We start from the raw sequence: 19,957 nt of genomic DNA, 5'->3' as shown, positions 1-19,957 counted from the left end.
GCGCTGATTGGTTGGTTATCAACGAGTGAAGCTGGGAGCAAAAACGCAACACGGCCAACAGCAGCACTCGCTGAAACACCGAAGTTGGAGACTTGAAATAAAAACGCGCAAATAAATCTATTGTGTCTACACAACACTGTTTTCAACAGATTGACTATATATCATTTGAAATGATAACATTACTTGTTTCCACTTCTGTTGTTGAAGCAAACTGGATTGACTTAGGTGGGTAGAACGTTAGACTACAGCTTAGCAACCAAACCATATCGTGATTCTACTCGGCTTCAGTTAGCTAGCTAGGCTAGCTCTAGATATCTTGCTGTAAAATAACATGACAAAGATCTGGACAAACATGCATCGTGAATTGTAGATTTTCATTACACAGGTTATTTATTTGAATGAAACACAGTCAGGAACATGAATCAACGTTAGCCCCATTGCCAATAAACTAGGCTAAATTATCACACATTCTACCTATGCTCTTGCGTTAACTAGCAAGCTAAACTTGTTTACATCATGCCTACAGTCTAGGTGTTACTAGTAACAGTTACTAGCAATGCTAACGTATCCTGTATCTAGAACCTGCCTTTCTCCAGTTCTTTCAAATAGATTATCTAGACAGGCGTTAGCAATAAGCCAGACTGCAGTTCGTTTTCTGGCTATTTTTCGGAAGCTTCCCTTCTAATGCCGACTACAGCTAGTCTAGCTAGAGTCATTTGATGTGTGTAGAAACGTATTTAGCATTCTACCTGGTATGCTATATACAGGAAACGTTAGCATTGCTAATAACTGTTAGCACAACATCATACTGTCCTTATAGCTTGCGGTTGCAATGAGTATACGGTTGGAACAGCACCTCTTTCCAGGTTCAGCTTCCTAGCATATCCTGCTTGAAATTGTCCAAGGTTGTCAAAACTGTCTTGGGTGAAATGTTCAGAGCAAATGAATGATTGAGTGTCGAACTTCGCCGGGATCTTCTCGTAGACAACAGCAGCCATGCCTGTTGAATGTTTGGCTCCTTGGGAAGACTGTGAGTGTTAGCCTTCCCTGTACAGCCTGGAACACAGCATTTACGATCGTGGTCCATTTTCAATATCCTTGTTATAATTCAAAACGTTCTTCTTTGTAATTCCTTATAAGTAGCCTACACAGAGCAGCGCGCAGCTAAACTAGTATCGGAGATAGACGCTACCTCTGGCTGGTCTGGATGTAAATTCTGGGGCGTGACAAAGATACAGACCAGAACCAATAAGAGGGCGATCACCGGTCCTACGTAGGACCGGTGGCTTTGTTGAAAAGCTAGCGTTTTACACCAACATTTTTTCTTTTTGAGATTTGAATAGGAAAGAGGTGTCAATGGACTTTGATATTCACGGTATGTTCAGTTAACCCTCCGAACTGTCGTTTTTCAACAATGACAAGGTAAAATCGGTTTTGCAGTCAATTGCCCCTTTAAAAGATCATTACTAAGTGACATTTGAACAACTTGATGTCCAATTGATAAAATAGCATAATATGCAGGTAAACATACTACAAGGCAAGAAAATCTAAGTCATTTTAATTTGTGATTGGATGCTGGTTTATGAAAGGAACAATTGGTCACTGTGCACTAAAATGGGTTCCTCTATATCAGTAGGAAGCATTCCATCTGGCCTGAAAAGAAAGAAAAACATAGAATACAAATTTGAATCACATTATTCAGTGTGTTTTAAAAAGATTTCAATTTGTTTTCAATCTACTTACATTACTTCAAGCGTTTTTGTGTCTTCGAAGGCTACCTCTTCAACAATATCCACCTCAAGTCCAACAACAAATGTCTTCCTCACTGAAAGATTGAGACAACTGATTTGTGGAACAGATCACATGGCAGCCAATAAGATGGAATAAAAAACCAAGACTTACGTCCATGACTGAAAAGAGGGTAACCTCCCCACCTTCCAGGCAGACTTGGTCCGGGAAAACACACACAGCCATAACCCTGTACTCCTTGGTCCTCGAAAGAATTGTTAAACGAGTGATAAAAGGAGTTTCCCCTATCAATACAAGTCACAGGCTGGTGTGGGGGATTGTCAACCATCCATATTCCGCTAATTTCCTGCCCTATATCAAGTTGGTTCTGGGTATTTACTATCTGATGATGGAAAGTCACCGATGGAGAGTCAGTGACAGTCCATTGCCAGCTACTCTCATCCTGAGAGCTTTCTGGAATTATGTAATTTGGGACATCATGGCACCCTAGTGACAAACAGAACAATAAAGGTAAGAGACAACATGACACAAACACAATAAAGGTATTTGTGTCTATATATTTGATAGTATTTCCAATTGTGCATGATGAGATATAAGTATACATTATACAACTGAAAGAATAGGATAAGGAAGAACATAAGCAAGGAGGGCAAGGTTGATGTTGTTCTGCTGCAGTCTGTCACATGACTAGTTCATATGTATTCTAGGCCTGCCAAAAGGCATGCTGTGTTTGGGCAAGGCTCTTGGTCACAAGTCATCTGCACATATGGTCAAGCACGAAGGGAGTGGTAGGTAAAGAAAACAATAATATCATCGAAGACCTTCATGTCTGTATAAACCAGCACAAATCGCCATCACTGACAAGTTGACACCAATGTAAACATCAAGACAAAATTATCTGCGCAAAGACAATTTAAAATACCACATTTGCTCAATTCTGTGAAATGTAGGCCTAGTTGAAATATCCTCTGGTATTAACCCACATTATGACACCTCCATAGAAATAACAGATCATACCTCTGGAACAGCAACTAAAAGTGGAATGTTCTGCGGACCATGTAACATGCTCTTCTTCCTCCTCGTCCTCATCCTTCCATTGACTCAGAATAGCAGTGCCAAGTGTGCTCAAGTGCCTATGGTGGCAATACGAGGTCCTTCTATGTTGGGTTTGTCCGTACATCGGGCAAGCTGTGCCCAAAGCCACTAATGACAGTCTTGCTATGAATGAGAGAGCCAGGTACTCCTAAGCACCAGAGTAGAGCACTGCAGTTGTCCGCATGGATGCTTTGAGTCCAAACACAGCATTTTGGTGACATACGATTAAGGGCTTCCTGTTTTGACAGGAAGTCCACACAATTGGTATAGTATTAAGGATACCATGGTGTCTTAACTTCTTTCTGTGGTTTTAAATGGAAAATACAAAGATGACAAATAATAATGTTGTAAGGAGTACAAATAAAATTTAAAAAGCCATTATAAAGAAGATTTGCAGTTTAAATGTGCACAATGTAACATTGTAATTTTTATAAATGGATAAATATCGACAGTCGCAGGGTTGATAAGTGTCAAATGTTGTCTTTGCCATAAATGTTTTGATGATATTGCAGTGTAGGCTACCTGACAGTGTTTGGGGTAACGCTTTACAAAGTAATCGGGTAACGCGTTACTGTAATGTGTTACTGTAATCAGATTACATTTGTCTGTAATGCAGTAATGTAATTACTGTTGATAACTTCAGTAATCGCATTACAGTTACAAATACAAAAATGTCTTGCGTTACTTGCATTACTGCGATCTGCATATCGGGGGAGAAAAAAACAACAAGTCAAACTTCCCTTTACAGTAGGCCTACGTGTGTTTGAGTTCAGGAGGCGAAACAAGAATGACAGAGCCACTTAGGACGTCTTTTGAGCAGACCCCCACCCCTCGCCCCTCGGCTTGAAGCAACGTTCCCGGTGGATGTAGGTGGTATTGGATTTCCGGTTATGCACCCGGCTTTTCCGGTCAGGCAACATTTACAAAACTATCTCCCCCAATAATTTTTGTTCGCTTCTCGAACCTGGCTCATACTACTAGATTTTTCATATAATCATTTTTTCCCGATTTTTGCTGATTTTGAAACCAATCCAAAATGGGTAAACGAGCACCCCATTTATTTGCTTACGTCAAGAAAAGTTGCCTCGCGGATACGAACAGGGTACGAGTCAGAGACATAGAAAAATCTACGAGTACGAAAGGGAACGTTAGCCCATCGCTGATTTCCCTGAGCTCTATGAGCACAATGAGAAAGGGCTTCATGATCTACCGTTGCCTGCCTTACCAGTAGCCAGTTATAGAAATGTTTGCACACATAGGCCTACTTGACGGTTATTTGTAGAGTTCATTTCCGTTGTTTTAAAGCAGATTTAACCATTCTGTAATGAACGTTATGTTCATGGCATGACAGACGTAATTATAGCCTGATATAAGTCGTGGCATGTTAAGGCATGTTATAAAATGTAAAGGATTGGGGATCCTTTAAATGGTGTTGAGCACTTACGCTTTAAATGACACAACATGCAATCAAGTTCATGCAAAGTTTTATTTGTGAAGTCATTAGTTCGACTTATTTGATTCAGTCAGAATAAATGGTCATGCCAGTTGTCCAATTTTCTCAACTGTGTGCCATTCGTACAGAGCTGTCACGTGATCAAAGAATCTCACTGTATTAGTAGTACCCAGATGCCATCTCTTTACATGACTCTGGTATATGGCTCTGGTAGTACCAACAACCATACACACATATGTCTATGCCTATAACAATAATGAACATACAGACTTATAAAATGATACATTCAACCTTTGAGCTACAAATAACATATTTAAACAACAAACTCCTCCCACATTCATCCTGGTGAAAACTGACACACCCTCTGGACAAAAAAGGCAGGTCAGGAAGCAGAGCTAGCTACTTGCACTTCATCACACGCGACAGGATTTAAGATTCCTTTTTGTTCTTAAAAATGGCCTATCCAGGATATGGTGCTCCGCCCGGTGGTTACCCAGGAGGGGTAAGTTATTGACGCAAACAGCTTATCAGATGTAATTGCGCATAAAAAGGGAGAAGATGAATGGGTTATAGGTGTTGTCGGTGTCCGGAAGTTGACTTCTCAGAGCAAGGTTGAATAAAACGGTTTCAAACCATACAATTAAATAGGTAAAGCTACGCATACAATCGCAACACTTGTTTTGAAAAGTTGTCATGCCCACAAGCAGCGATCCATTTGCTTTACTTACTTATCTCTATTTCTAGACTAACTGATTACGTCATTTTTATAATGTAATTAGGTATAGGGGTCGTAGGACGGCTTGAATGTGTTACGACAAAGCATACGGGAGTTATTCTATCCACATTGTGGGCCCATGGCGTGAATTCATGCATGGCCAAGATGAGGCATTATAGTAGAATAGCCTACGTTTGGTCTATTTCCTGTGAGGGAGTGTTTTCGCAAGAATGTGCTCTGGTATTTTCCGGATTTACTAAAGAAGAGGAGGCGGGGTCAGTACCCTGCCACAATAGTGACTGAATCTTTTTCATCTACAAATCTAGGCCCTATACTGTGGCATAATCGTAAGCCTTTATAACTGTAAAAGGGGACTTCGAACTGATTAACTACACTCATTGTAACAAATCTCCATAAGAGATATAAATGTGTTAACTGATTCAAATGATGAACTTTGGGCTGTGTTGCCATGCTGTCATCTACTCACTCTTCTTCTGATGACCATCTTTTCTTTAGCCTGGCTATTGTCATTTGAACCATAATATACAGCTAATACAGTAAGCTACACAGTCAATGAAACAATGTTCCCTAGGACCATGGTGCTACATAGAACAACACAGAGCTACACAAGACTGCACAGAACAAGAGCTACACAGAACTCAAGTGCACGTGTGCAAGCAGTGTACAAACACAAGACAGTACAACATTTGTGAAACGGGACAGGCTCAGGAAAGGATAGTGCAGTGCCGTACAGTACACCGTTTTGGGTGGCTAAGTGCCATCACACGTTATGCGAAAAAAGATAGAACAATATAATGGTGCAAACTGCTGTATCCCTACCCCTAGTCTTATCTCTGTCCCTACTCTAGTCTTATCTCTGTCCATGTTCTACAGCAGTATGGAGGTGCCCCAGGAGCTCCAGGATATGGAGGATTTCCTGGCCAGCAACAGGACCCCCTCTTTGGATACTTTACTGCAGTTGCTGGAAACGTAATACCAACCTTATGCAACATAATGAATCAACATCAATTCATTGGCATATTCTACAGACTACCACCATTTATTTTAAGACAACGCACAGGCATTCTCTTATGAATAATATTTTGTCGTAGATCACTTTGCATGTTTGATAAATTACTGATTTATCTTCGTCTGCTGGCAATGGTAGGATGGACACATATCAGCAGAGGAGCTTCAGGCCTGCCTCACACAGGCTGGCTTCTCTGGAGGCTACAGACGTAAGAAATACACTCACAGGGATCAATGTGTGATGCTAATCAGTTGAATATTGATCTTGGGAAACCCATCTTGACAGATAGTTTAAAAGAGATGAGTACTACATTACTGAATGTGGTCACATTGTTCCACTCTCATCCAGAAATACACATTTTTGTTGTTGTTAAATTCTGTTTAGGTCCAGGACTTCAAAATATAGGCTACTGTATAGGTTATAAATTCTGTATTTTTTTGACAGCTTTTAACTTGGAGACTTGCCGTCTGATGATCAACATGTTGGATGTATCCTTGGAAAACCAGCCTATCAGAAAATGTCTTAATGCAGCCAATTAAGCAAAACCTGCTAACTAAATATTTCTCAAATATTTTACAAATATTATTTAACAAAATGACTGATGAGCTGTAGAGCTACTGGTCATAGTTGAAAATAGTATCAAACCAGGCTATGAACAATGTCACCTCAGGCTATTAACAATGTCACTTCAGGCTATGAACAATGCCAGATGTCTACCATGTGATTGTCAGACCACTATGTTTTGCCACATTTGGCTGCTAGAATTAATATCAGAAACGTACACAGTGTCAACCAATGACTTGGAGAAATAACGTGCAAAATAAAAACTGTTACCGTTTTTTCCTCAACCAAAGTACTTCCTGTAGAGAGACATGTCCTGCACCATGGGTTTCAACGAGTTCAAAGAGTTGTGGGCTGTACTCAACGGTTGGAAGCAGCACTTCATGTCCATCGACCGTGATCGAAGTGGGACTGTGGACCCTCAGGAGATGCATCAGGCCGTCTCCACGATGGGTATGAACACCACACAAGGAGGCGTGATTTTATTGGTGTAGCTAACTGCTAACATAATACAGTGAGAAACAATAGGACAATAGAAGGCACCGACTCTGAGGGGATGCCCGGTGGAATGAGAGTGAGAGAAATGGTGATGATCTGTGGCTTTTCCTTGTTTGATCGCAGGCTACAGTTTGAGCCCACAAGCCATGAACTGCGTCATCAAACGTTACAGTACTCAAGGGAAGATAACGTTTGACGACTATGTGGCTTGTTGTGTGAAACTCAGGACGCTGACTGGTGAGTAGACGTAGTAGTGTTTCTGTTATCACTGCTCACAATATGTGATGAATGCAAAAGTTAAAAGTAGGCTCATTGTTTGAACTGTTTGCCTATTTAGGCGGCTGCATATAGGAAAAAACAAACGCCTAACCCTAAAAAAAGGTTTCTCAGCTGTGATTTGTATTATTAGGGGTCCTTAATAACATACTAAAAGTTTACCAAAGTTTGACCACTAGAAAGGTGTAATTTTCAAGATGGTGTCCAAGATGGGCTCGAAGCCCTTAAAATATCCTAACTCCTTCATTATTTCACCTAACCAAGTAATCTTGGTGTCTATCCCCATGTTTTCTGGGTCTATGAATCCAATTGACTTGTCTAAATTGCACTGACATGATTACATACTTATGGAATACATGATTTTGTGAGATTACTGTAAGGTTTTATCTTTGTTTGGGGTGAACCAGAGATGTAAACGATTTAGCCTATGTCATCTAACTCCTACTCAGTACATGTTTTTGGCCACATACCCTTTTTTTGTTGCTAAAACACAGACTTCAATTCAATGTAAAAGTTAATTCTGAATTAGTCCGAACAGAGGCCTGTGTGTGAACCCAGTCTAAAATACATCCTAGATGTTTTTGAGTATAGGTGAAATTATACTAAACTCAACAAAACTAAATTCAAAATGTTCAGCAATTCAGAAGATGGTGGAAGAGAATACGGACATTTGATATTGCTTGCCTCATTGAAATGGCAGCACAGTGTATACCATTTTGCTCAAACAAAATTCATCCTCGAATACATAAAACTACAAAATATTTTCTGGCAGTCTTGAAACATTGATCCTGCTTTGCTGTTGCAACGGTTCTTGATCATGTCGAAAACTGAACAGTTTTCACTGGAAGATGGAACAAGCCCCAATTAGCATAGGCAGTCATATGCCATTATGGTAAAGCAACAGTTGTTTTTGAAGTTAAAGCGAAGGTCCTCCCATTAAAGAAAATATGCATCAGACACATGGTGAAAACACTCAACATATCGTTAACTTCAATGCAGAGACTGAGTTTGTGGAAAGAAAGTTTGATTTCCTTTCCAGATTTTGCAACAAACAAGGACTTGTCAATCTTATGACCAAGGAGCATTGTCAAAGCTGCAGTCAAGGCCTCAGATCATCAGCCCACAACCTTGGTAGGGGAGGATACAGACTTATTCTTCTCCTCTCCTACGTCTACAAAGCTACTAAAGTGTATGACATCAATCAGATGAAACAAATCCTGGGTAGTGACTTGTGTTCCCAATTGCTGTTTATTTATGCCTAATACAACTTCATGCATGTTTTATGTTGGCAAACAGCATTCCAGAAACATGAATCAACCATCCAGTTTTGTGCGTGCAAATGTGTTTCTGCTCACATATGGCAGGAAGAGTACCGATTCACTTGCCTCTTTGCGCTACAACCTTTTTAACAAGAAAATCGCTACTGGCAAATCATTTTTTACCACAGAATGTCTGCCTCCAACTGAGTCCTCAACCAAATACCACTGCCAAAGACTTTACTTCCAGATCATGTGTGGATTGGAAAGGTGGCAGCCCTGTTTTGACTAATTTTGCAGTACCACACAGCTCTAATGAATGTATTCTTTATTGGAATCAAAAGAATGGCTATGAACCAAAGAAACCACCGACTTTAGGCAAAACAATATGAGAAAGGATAAATATGCAATTACTTAAGGGAAATTGTACTTACTTTTGCAGAAATATGCTTGTAACCTATGGCTTTAATATATAATTGTACTTGTAATCACTCATCTATCATGTAAATATGCTCATAGGCCAAAACATGTATCCGGCACCAGTATTTTTGGTCTAGGAGGAATACAAAGGAGTAATGGTAATTTTAGGGACCTGATGGCCGCCATTGAAAATGGGGCCTTTCTTGGAGTCAAATTTTGGTAAACCTTTAGGATGTTTTAAAGTACATCTGATACTACTGTAAACCACAGAGAAACCACTTGAGATTTTTGTGGGGTCAATCCATATTTGCAGCTGACTAATTGTTGAACATGAATGTAACCTGGTCATAGCTTTTTTTCTTCTTTAAATTAGATCTAACCTGTAAAGAAGTCTGCAATAAATACTAGTGTTTCAGTGTTGAACATGAATGTAACCTGGTCATAGCTTTTTTTCTTCTTTAAATTAGATCTAACCTGTAAAGAAGTCTGCAATAAATACTAGTGTTTCAGTGCTTCATGTTTTTATCAATTTATTTTTTAGATGTATTCAGAAAAAGGGACACAACTGGACAAGGGTCTGCCGCATTTCAATATGATGACGTAAGTCTTGCATATTACTATTCATAAGTTAGTCAGAAACTAAACAAAAATAATGGCAATCTCTGATTTGAGTCAATGTATTAAATCATGTTAAATATTCAGAGAGAAAGACCCCTTGTGTTTTCAAAATCCTTCTCTTTCCCTTTCTCATCAGTTCATCCAGTGCACCATGAGCTGTTAAAGAAGAAACACGGAAGAATGCAATTTAGACGGTCGGTCTTTAATGCTAATAAATCTGCATGAGTTCATGTTTCCCCAATGTATGTATTTTATACTCACATACTTATTTTCATAAATTATTGTTTTTATAATAACATGATTTAAACCTCATTAATCTGCTGTCCCTGTTCATAGAAAAAAGTTGTTAGTTTTGTTACTGTGTCACACGCCATGTTAAAAAGTAACTAAAATCTGGGAGTGAAAGCTATCCTAATACACACACACGACTAAACGCTGTCTCAATTGAAATTATTTTTACAAAAGCTTTAAAAAAAATTGGGTTGGTAAATGCTAGCTCTTTTTGCCTTTAGTAAAATTTTGGAGTTGCTCTTTCAGGGTACCGTTTTGTCATCAAAGGGAAGGATTGTGTAAGGTACCTACCCCCCAAGACTTCTATACTGTAGTGTACACAATTGGCCATGTTTAGTATTTGTATCCATTTTAGCATTTAATTGAGGAAGCCAGTAAATTCTTTCTGTATTTTCTGAAAATATGATGGGATGGGCTAAGGCCTAACCTGTGTATTTTGTTTATCTTTAACATTAAGATATTGGAAGTTATTTTAAAACTCTCATTATAGGAGAAATATAGGAATGCACATAACTAAATGTTGACCACTTCTGTGCCTATGTACTGAATAAACAGGAATAACTTTTGTGTCATACATATAGTAAGTCCTCTTATGTTATCTGTTTCCATCATATTAAAGGCAGGGAAGGTAATGTTGTTGAGAACCACTTTTTGTCATATATGCTGAAATAAATTTCACATCCTGATAGCAACCAATACAATGTAAAAATATAGCTGCAAGCAGCGATGCGGGTTCCTCCGCAAAATAATGTAAACATGTACACTGTAGAAGATCGAGAGTTGGACAAAAAAGAGTAAAACTACTTCATGTTTGGCCAACAACAGGCTGAATGGGGATTTGAACTCATGAGCATAAGGTGACAAGTCAGTCTCTCTATCTTCTCTGCTACACACCAACTGTTGAGATTGTATAGTAAGGGCAGAGTATTAGCTTTGGTCAGCTTTGGGACAAAGGTTAGGAGACGGTTGACATTTCAAGGTGATATTGGATGAAATTGCGCATGGTATTTCAGAATGATGTCAGCCTGTTTAGTTAAACAGATAATCAAAATGATGACAGGCCAAAAACTAATGGCTGGATTCCAACCTACTACCTTATACTTTACAAGTCACCATCCCAGCCCATTGAGCTATTCTCAGTGTTGAATAGTGTCAAATTCAGTAAATGTATTAAAAAGTCAGCTGTTTCTCCTGTGGTAAGCGTTGTTAGATTCAGCCAAAGTTGAAACTGCTTGTGCATTTCCTATAAAAATGGGACAACGGGATGACTGGGTTGCTGCTGTAAAGAATAACTTACTTATAGTTTTTTAAAAAGATTGTTTGGAGTGCCATAACTTGTCATGGAAGGGATATTCTAATCATGCCTAGCATCAGTGGGGATGTGTCTTGGCTTAGGTTACTGAAATGAATTTGTGCAACAGACAAGGGATCCATCTGAACAAGCAATTTACTTCATTAGAGATAACCATTAGCGTTCTCTACCATGCGTAGACTACAAGTAGCTAGCTACTGTGGTGAACCTGGCTTGTTTTGCAGTGGTTTGCACAGTCTCGCTAAACAGATGATTGGAGTGTTATGATGGGCTCAAATAAACATGCATTGCTATGTTTTACAACAGGAGGATTTATCGGAAGACTAGAAAACCGTTTTGTCAGAATAAAAAATAAAAAACGATGCCGCTGACTGGTTTTGAACCTACAACACTTTGCCTACCAGCACAACATCTCAGCTAATTGAGCCATTCCCAGGCATGGAATACAGAAAGTTCAATAACTTGACAATAAAAAAGCTGTCTCTCCAATGGCGAGCATTGTCAGATTTGGTCCAAGTTCAAACAGCTGTAATTCAGTCATATTTTGACATATCAAGGTGAAACTTTGCATGGTACTTCGGAGCCGTGTCACCTTAAAGCCTATTCGGTTTGAACCATCCTTCAAAAATACATTTGATTTAGTGACACAAACATATTGAGGCAATGTGGACATTTACATGAATACACCCCTTTCAGCCATTTTGTACTTGATTCAATTGCCTTAAGTAACATTTGTAATATGTCAATGATACATATCTGTACCAAATTTCAAGTCAATTAGACCTTTGGTTCAAGAGAAGAGGAATTTTTATGTTTTCCAAAATTATCACTGTACAGGAAAATCCATCATTGTGGACCTTATAGGTCCTTGAGGCTTTTTTGTTCCTCATGAAAGATGAGGCATGCACACCATCCTTCTTTCGGAAGAATTGGAGCAATGGGGTGGAAATGCCATCACTTGAAAATTGGACTTTTGGGCGTGGCTTGTGGTGCCCCCTATGGTCCGATGTGGCCCATATTTGGTGTAGGGGTACCCACTTGGATGTAGTACCAAAATTAGAACATTTATGACCGGGGACTTTTTGAGATATTTGGGAGCAAGGAGAAGAAAAATAATAAGAAGAATACCAACAAAAACAATAGGTTCCCTCCTACCGCTAAAACTTTGTCGCACTGAAATGCTGAGTTGGACCATAGAGTTAGGTCGTAGGCAGCGCCTTCCAGCGAGGGGGACACGCCCCCCCAGTATCGAACAGGGAAGACTGCTGATTTTCTTACGATTTCAAAGCTGAAAGATCCTTGTCAGTTTTTTTTTTTATTCGAATTTGGATAGGGAGTTAATAACACATTATTCTGTGGTGTGGTGAACTTGAAACTCGTTTTTAATTCCACTTTACAGGATATTTCAGCTAGGTTTGCCAACCTTCTCAACCCCAAATGAGGCCGGACACTTTCTTCCAGGTGCGCTCACGCACATGCGCGCGCACCAACAGCTGACCAAGAATAACGGAAATCGCAAGCTTTCATTAGCCATAAACCTACTAATTTCAGTGTAATTTTGGCAAACCACCAATAGCTACTCGCTTGGATGTATTCATAGTAATAGTCAAGACAATTATTACAAGTTTCTCCTTTTGACACACAATAACGCTTACCAGTGGCCAGTTCAGAATCAGAATCAGAATGGGATTTATTCGCCATGAAAGTTTGCACTGACAAGGAATTTGCTTTGGCAGGAAGGTGCATACAATAAACATATAGGAATCTTAAATTTAAATATGTGGTCTAACTATACAAAAACTAGCAGTAATAAGTGGAATACACTAAAATAAAATAAAAGTGGGCATAAAATAAAATATAAGTTGCCAATTTACAATATAAAATACAATATAAAATACAAATATTACAGAAATTGAATGTAGTGCAAAAGTAAAACGTTTTAAGACATGAAGTCATTAGAGTCAGTGTGAGCTCTTGGCCTTGTTGAGGAGGCCAACAGCGGAAGGGAAGAAACTGTTTGTGTGGCGTGAGGTTTGCATTCACACACACTGTCACCAACAAGCAACAACCGTGTCACATAGCAATGTTTGCGTGAGTTTTTGCGCGTTTACAGTAGCCTATAGACCAATTATTTGTTTGTAAACAATCGGGATGCGCGCGCACTGTGGCTGCAGAAAACGGGAAAGGATAGCATTTTAAATGGCAAAAGGACCACACGGATAATACAAATAGTTCGAAGACCAAAAGCGTCGAGGAGGACATGCCTATAGGAGAGAAAGCGATTACCCAATGATCTGTCGCATCAGAATTTTGACTTGGGTCACGAAAGTCTTGAAATTAGAGTGAGAATGTCGCCCGGTACAGACCGCATAGTCGAGCCGCAACCATGTCTTCACGTCATGTCACAAAGTTCATAATTTTACACTTTTACAGTCAATTCTATATTTAAAAAGTCGAGCAGGGCAGCATTGTGCACAATGTTGTATTTCACTCCATTCTACACCAGAAACGTCAGGGAGGACTGCCTAATGTAGATACGAGTCTGGTGAAGATAGCCAGATTCTCGGATTTCTTTCTGTCTGTTTCATTCGTCAATTGCCTGAGAAAGCGACCTCCGTTAGCCAGGCTAGTTTTGCCCGATCACACTTGGACAGGCTATTTAAGGGTATCGGGGTCAAGTGACTTTTGTGCATAGACAAGTGAACGTAAATGTATTTGTCCAAAGGCCAAGAGCCTCAAAAAGTTAATATCAAGCCCTGCAATCCAGTGGCCAGAGATATATGATGATCTGAACGACACTCCAAGAGTAATAGAACGGGGAGAAGTTTGTCTTTTGCAACCCACATTCGCAGTTGAGCCTGCTTGACAGTTGTGTGACGTAGGGTGATAATTGGTCTATTGTCCGGTGAGCTGTGATTGGAATACGGGACTGGAGCTGTCCCTAACGGGACAAATCAAAATCACCCATAATTAGGGTTGTCCCGGACAATTCGGGACGGTTGGCAACCCTACTTTCAGCTAATATGACAAAGTGTGTCTCAATAACATCACCGTATCAGTACCATTTACCAGATGACATAATACAGGATGCGCATATGGTTCAAATTTGTGTACTACGTTCTGATAGGCTACTGTTCAAGAGTTGTGAAACATCTGTGTTCTGATAGGTCATACGCATCCCTTCGGACCCCACATTTTACGTCCGTAAACATTACATAACAGTGCTTCTATTTTTTGCTTTCAATGTTTAAACCTCGCCCTTCATCGGTTTTAACGTCAAACGCAGTTGTAGAAACGCATAGTCTGTGAAAAATAGGCCTACGCAATTTGGTCCTTTTAGCAGCACAGCATATGAATTGCATTGCATAGGGATTACGTTTAAACCTGAGAACTCTCAAATTATTGATACAGTATCACTGCACAGACTCAGTAATGGGCATCTGGGCCATTTTCGTTTTGGGAACGGGCCTACTCCTGGTCCAAGTGGCAAAATGCAAACGAGGCACGGACCGTTGCGAGCCCGTGGCGGTGGATTTTTGTCAAGACGTGAGCTACAAGACCCGTCATCCAACTGGAAAGAAACAGTACAACCTTGATCTGCTTCGCCAGATTGTGGACATGGGCTGCTCTGCGGAGACCACAACATTCCTATGCCATGTTGTTTCTCCTAAGTGTGTCGATTCTACCAAGCCACCAACTCCACACCCGTGTCAAGAGCTGTGTAAGAGAGTGAGGCGTGACTGCCAGCCTGTCCTGGAAGGTAAAGGTCTAACCTGGCCAGAAGATCTTAATTGTGAGCAATACCCAGAACGATCATGTTTCAATGTAAGTAAAATAAGAATAATCATCATCAATCAGAAGAGGCTTTTTCATGTAGAATTTGGATCTGTGTATTAAATAAAATACAGGATTACTAACTCAGTCCTGCTTCGAGATACACTCCTCACCACATGGTCATTTACATTAGGGTGATTCAATTGTTGGTTGAGACTTTATTACATAGTTGTTGTTATATATTCAAATAATAGTATTTTATTCATTAGATTCCGAAAACACTGAACTCCTTGTCCTCAATTTCAGAGTCAAGGGTCTGTCCCCACAGCTCCTACAGAAACGTGTGAGCCCATCACCGTTCCTTATTGCAAAAACCTACAATACTCACACACTAAGAGACCAAACATACTTCCTCAGCCGGAAATGGCAGGAAAATGCTGCTCTTGAGATGCACCAATATCAGCCACTTGTGACAGTCAAGTGTTCTCCAACACTCCAGCTATTCCTTTGCTCTGTCTATACCCCTGTCTGTGTGTCGGGAAGATCACTGCCACCATGTAAGGCTCTCTGTGAGGAAGCCAAAGCGGGCTGTGAAAGTCTTATGAACAAGTTTGGCATCGACTGGCCTAGTCAACTGGAGTGTGATTCATTTACAAATGAATCCTGTGAACATGTAAGTATCCCTGTGCTAAATGCCTACCCAGAATGAACCATGCACAGGTCTGTTAAGATAGACACGGACATCAATATCAATAATTGTGTTTTTTGTGTGTGTTTTTTGTGTAGCTTGGTGTGGTCAGCATTCCTGCACAACAGGAGCCCTGCGAGCTAATCACAGTTCCAATGTGCCAAAACCTGTCCTACAATCAGACAACCATGCCAAACACTCTTGGACACAAAAGTCAAAGCGAAGTGACTGTTCAGATTGCCGCTTTAGAGCCTTTAGTGAAAAGTGTCTGTTCAGCCGAGCTACGCTTCTTCCTATGCTCTGTCCATACCCCTCAGTGTGTGGAAGGTGTAGCACAGCGTCCTTGCAGATCTCTCTGTGAGCGTGTCAGACAGCAGTGTCAGAGTCTGTTGGAAAAACCTGGCATGTCATGGCCGCATCAACTGACCTGTGACTCCTTTCCTGAGAAGTCATGTATAAGTGCAAGTATCAATCAAGTATTAACATGTATTATCAAAATGTAACTGACTGTTTTATAAAAGATAAGGCCTGATATCACTTTAAATTGAGACACTGAAGTTGACTAACAAGTAATCATAAACCAAATTCCATCAAACCATTCCATGTTATCCCTTTTAATTTTTAATGATTTCCTTAATTTTGTCCACAGGAAGACAGCAAAACTGAGGTGTGTTTTCTTCATTGCTATTCATATGCATTCACAACACGTACACAGATGCCTCTTTACCTATAATTTACATGGGTCACTACACATACATAGATATGTTGGAAGTAAAAAAAAAAAAGAAGTGTAAGTATTGTGTGGTTTAACAGGAACTCACAGCCGAAGAAGTCCTTGCCAAGCTGAATAAGCTTGGCTATTACGTCAGGGATCAAGGTTAGAAAAGGAGTTTTACACATACACTTTTTTGTTTCTCCACACAAGTACAAACATGCAGACTGTGGTTGATGTGGTGTAAGACTTCCAAGTAACGGTCAATCCTTCTACTTCCAGGAATAAGTCTTCAGACTGCCCGTACATTTTTGGCTTTTATGGATGTATCCTTTTACAGCTTTAAAAAATAATTGTGTACATCTTAGCACATTTTGGACTATTGACATATAGAATCTGTATATTAAACAAATAATACTTTTTACTTTTTCCTCAATTTTGAATTCTTAACCAGTTTCTGTAGAAAGATAAATCGGGTAAACTGGATGTAGCAGAGTTTTCCAAGCTGGAACATTATGTGTCAACTATTAAGACGGAATGCATAGACTCTTATGAGTTGAAGAATCCTGGTTTTGTCACTAAACTGCAAATGAAAAATGCCCTTACTGTCCGTGGTAAGATGTTGTTCCACCCATTGTCATGTTTTAGGGGCAAGCAGGGAAGCGGGGAGTCAGATGTCTGAGCGGGTAGAGCATCGGGCTAGTAATCTGAAGGTTGCCAGTTCGATTCCTGGCCGGTGCACATGACGTTGTGTCCTTAGGCAAGGCACTTCACCCTACTTGCCTCAGGGAGAATGTCCCTGTACTTACTGTAAGTCGCTCTGGATAAGAGCGTCTGCTAAATGACTAAATGTAAATGTAAATGTAAGCAAGAACTTCATGATAATCTCCATCAAAATAGCACAATTCATTGTTAAAGAGCTGAAATACTTCTTGTTATTATGTTCTCAATTTGAAATACCCATACCATGTATTGCCATAGTAGTATTGCTCTTTTGTGTCTCAATGTTACATTACATTTAGTCATTTAACAGATGCTCTTATCCAGAGCGACTTACAGTAAGTACAGGGACATTTTCCCCGAAGCAAGTAGGGTGAAGTGCCTTGCCCAAGGACACAACATCATTTGGCACAGCTGGGAATCAAACCAACAACCTTCTGATTAATAGCCCGGCTCCCTAACCGACCAGCCATCTGACACCCATTAGAGCAATCATTTTTCATAATAAGGATGTTAATTCTCATTGTTTATATAATGGTTGTAAACCATAATGCAGATTTGTTCAATGCATGAAACAAAAATTCTATGTAATATTCTGGTTTTTTTAGACTTTATCCTGGATGATGAAACCTTCAAGGCGTTGTGGGACAGATACACTACAGGTGACGGGATTAGATATGACGACTTTATGGCCATTCTGACCAAACTCAAGATTTTAAAAGGTAATTCCAACCGTCATGACTGAATGCTGACACATAAATGTTGATCATTGTTAATACATTGTTGTGTCTCATCATTTTGGACTGTTTATCTTCTAGATGGCTTCAAATCCAATCTTCTCAGTCTGCCATGTGAGTGTGAGGTTGCTAGCTTCCAATTCAATCGGGTGAGTTGACAAGTTAGCAAAAAGATTTACTGAACATTTTATGATTACACATAATTCTAAACATTAATATCAATTTTTTTTATGAACAAAAAGAGGACATTTTATTTAGGGGCCTTAATGAAAAAACACACATCAAGAGTCTTGTGAAACATCCATGCAATCTATTTTACATTCCTTTAAATGTTCGGAAAATATTTCTAATTGTTGCCCTTTTTATTTTGAAAGACAATGAAACTCTTCCATCTATATTTACTTGTTCCAGTTCATTCAGGTTACTTTGGTGTGAACCAGGCTGGGATGCAAGCTTTTTCCTCAAACGTTTCAAGTTTGGATGGCAATGAAAATTACACTTACGAAATGCGCTGGGTGGTACGTCTTAGGAGGTCTCGTTAAAGGATGATTGTCAAAGTGAAACAATTGTGAGTGAAAAGATTCACAATCATTAACATCAAACCAATTATGTCAAAGTTATAAGCTACTGCCGAAAATGCTGATTGATCATTTTTGATGAGAAACACAAAACCTTTTCATGGAGCAAGATCAATGTATGCTCCTGTGTACTGGGTGGAGTGTTTAAAGCTATCTAATGACAATGAAAACATTACTATTCTATATTAACTGTAATATCATGTTCTCAAACCTACACATAACATATCAAAACTAACTCCTTATATCAAAACTAACTCCTTCCAATAAAACAAGAATATGTTTGCACTCGTTTGTCAAATTCTCTTGTGGAAGTATTTTAGTATTGACATGGTATACACTTTACATTTCTTTGAATTACAAGTTAGCCTTTTGACCTGCTAGTGTACACTTGAATTGCTTGTTGCTTTGGAAATATTCCTTTTCCCCATCACTAGTGTACAGTTTGTGTGTACAGCATTTCCTAGGCTAGGCAATGCATGTATGTATCGGCGATGGGTGGTGGACTCAAAAGCACAACACTTGTGGTTCACAGAAAGATACAAAAGATGAGGCTGGAACGATTGACTCTAAAGTACAAACACGAACTAGCAACAAGAGAGAGAAACACAAGAGCTATATACACAGGGGCTTGATTGGCAACAGGTGATGTTGATCAGGGCCGTGGCGGTTAATCACACAGGTAGGGGACACTGAAACGAGAGGAGAGATGAGCACATGCACAAAAACAAAACCTCCGGGAACCTTGAAACTGCACTGCAAACTCAGCACACAAAACCCCTTAAGACCCTTATATTAATGCATATACAACTACCATGGTTTGAAACAATGCACATTGTTTTGTATTAATCTTTGTAAACATTTTTTACATCCTGTTCCTTTTAGTAGTATCTAAAAGCGCTTTTTTCATGTACTGTATCTACATCTCAAGCAATTCAGTGCCCCATAACATAGACTTAATGCTATCCCTGTAGTTAAAAATTGTGTGAACTCAAATTTCTCTTGGTTTTCAATCACAATTTTTATTTGCCATGACATCAATAAAATCTCAATTTCAGAAATGTGCTGTGATGTCACTGTTCATCTCCATAGAAACTACCCAAACAATCTTTCATAAAGACCTTACAGTGTCCCTTACAGGGACATTACAGTGTTGTGGTGGAAATGATGGCAATACTTTGGGACAACTACATTTTGTATATAAAATCACAGTAATAGTAGTCTGACCTTAAATACCACAATTATATTTTGGTTATTTTACTGATTCTTTACTTAGTCACATACAAAAAAAAGATAAACAATTTTTTGACACTTAATTTTCATTATTGAAGATCAGAAGTCTGGGTATGGGACAAGCACAAAACAGTAATATTTGCATCTATAACAAGGTTTAAAAAGGTGAAACAATCATCGTAGACTACCGGTAAAAAGTCCCTAAGTAATTCAATTGTAAAGTTAACTATGAAAGTGAGAGTTT

At 39.4% G+C, this 19,957-nt stretch overlaps 3 protein-coding genes across 5 annotated transcripts; 2 read left to right on the top strand and 1 right to left on the bottom strand.

Moving 5' to 3' along the window:
- Positions 1-1,177: 1,177 nt before the first annotated feature.
- Positions 1,178-6,963, bottom strand: LOC124488642. Its single transcript, XM_047051365.1, has 5 exons — positions 6,877-6,963; positions 2,767-3,146; positions 1,903-2,235; positions 1,744-1,825; positions 1,178-1,653 (listed from the first exon to the last, which is right to left on the bottom strand). The coding sequence occupies exons 2-5, from the start codon at positions 2,927-2,929 to the stop codon at positions 1,581-1,583; spliced, it is 651 nt and encodes a 216-aa protein (XP_046907321.1). The 5' UTR covers positions 2,930-3,146; positions 6,877-6,963; the 3' UTR covers positions 1,178-1,580.
- sri (sorcin) lies at positions 4,643-10,536 on the top strand. 2 transcript variants are annotated; one of them, XM_047051367.1, is made up of 8 exons: positions 4,643-4,799; positions 5,910-6,002; positions 6,181-6,250; positions 6,487-6,530; positions 6,909-7,056; positions 7,225-7,338; positions 9,595-9,653; positions 9,808-10,536. In XM_047051367.1, the coding sequence occupies exons 1-8, from the start codon at positions 4,752-4,754 to the stop codon at positions 9,832-9,834; spliced, it is 603 nt and encodes a 200-aa protein (XP_046907323.1). In that variant the 5' UTR covers positions 4,643-4,751; the 3' UTR covers positions 9,835-10,536. The 2 variants fall into 2 exon arrangements, with proteins under 2 accessions (XP_046907323.1, XP_046907322.1); XM_047051366.1 differs by having other exon boundaries at positions 5,907-6,002.
- A 3,570-nt stretch (positions 10,537-14,106) lies between these two features.
- Positions 14,107-19,469, top strand: LOC124488630. 2 transcript variants are annotated; one of them, XM_047051349.1, is made up of 10 exons: positions 14,107-15,034; positions 15,355-15,721; positions 15,835-16,197; positions 16,386-16,403; positions 16,550-16,613; positions 16,731-16,774; positions 16,912-17,062; positions 17,777-17,890; positions 17,987-18,054; positions 18,317-19,469. In XM_047051349.1, exons 2-10 carry the CDS (start codon positions 15,497-15,499, stop codon positions 18,338-18,340), a joined length of 1,071 nt encoding a protein of 356 aa, XP_046907305.1. In that variant the 5' UTR covers positions 14,107-15,034; positions 15,355-15,496; the 3' UTR covers positions 18,341-19,469. The 2 variants fall into 2 exon arrangements, with proteins under 2 accessions (XP_046907305.1, XP_046907304.1); XM_047051348.1 differs by having other exon boundaries at positions 14,107-15,099.
- Positions 19,470-19,957: the final 488 nt, after the last annotated feature.

Source organism: Hypomesus transpacificus, unplaced genomic scaffold (assembly GCF_021917145.1).
Source record: "Hypomesus transpacificus isolate Combined female unplaced genomic scaffold, fHypTra1 scaffold_149, whole genome shotgun sequence".
Classification (NCBI taxonomy): domain Eukaryota; kingdom Metazoa; phylum Chordata; class Actinopteri; order Osmeriformes; family Osmeridae; genus Hypomesus; species Hypomesus transpacificus.
The sequence above is the reverse complement of the archived record's forward strand: the minus strand, read 5'-3'. Positions and strand labels throughout refer to the sequence as shown.

What these genes read in the sequence shown, in the direction of transcription:
- LOC124488642 (XM_047051365.1), bottom strand. Translation starts at nt 2,929, where the DNA reads ATGTACGGACAAACCCAACATAGAAGGACCTCGTATTGCCACCATAGG. An exon ending in TTTTAGTTGCTGTTCCAGAG is followed by an intron (nt 2,236 to 2,766) that starts GTATGATCTGTT and finishes GTTTGTCACTAG; the next exon opens with GGTGCCATGATGTCCCAAAT. An exon ending in ACAAAAACGCTTGAAGTAAT is followed by an intron (nt 1,654 to 1,743) that starts GTAAGTAGATTG and finishes CTTTCTTTTCAG; the next exon opens with GCCAGATGGAATGCTTCCTA.
- sri (XM_047051366.1), top strand. Translation starts at nt 4,752, where the DNA reads ATGGCCTATCCAGGATATGGTGCTCCGCCCGGTGGTTACCCAGGAGGG. An exon ending in CTTCTCTGGAGGCTACAGAC is followed by an intron (nt 6,251 to 6,486) that starts GTAAGAAATACA and finishes TTTTTTTGACAG; the next exon opens with CTTTTAACTTGGAGACTTGC. An exon ending in GAAACTCAGGACGCTGACTG is followed by an intron (nt 7,339 to 9,594) that starts GTGAGTAGACGT and finishes TTTATTTTTTAG; the next exon opens with ATGTATTCAGAAAAAGGGAC.
- LOC124488630 (XM_047051349.1), top strand. Translation starts at nt 15,497, where the DNA reads ATGCACCAATATCAGCCACTTGTGACAGTCAAGTGTTCTCCAACACTC. An exon ending in CTATTACGTCAGGGATCAAG is followed by an intron (nt 16,614 to 16,730) that starts GTTAGAAAAGGA and finishes TTCTACTTCCAG; the next exon opens with GAATAAGTCTTCAGACTGCC. An exon ending in AAATGCCCTTACTGTCCGTG is followed by an intron (nt 17,063 to 17,776) that starts GTAAGATGTTGT and finishes TGGTTTTTTTAG; the next exon opens with ACTTTATCCTGGATGATGAA.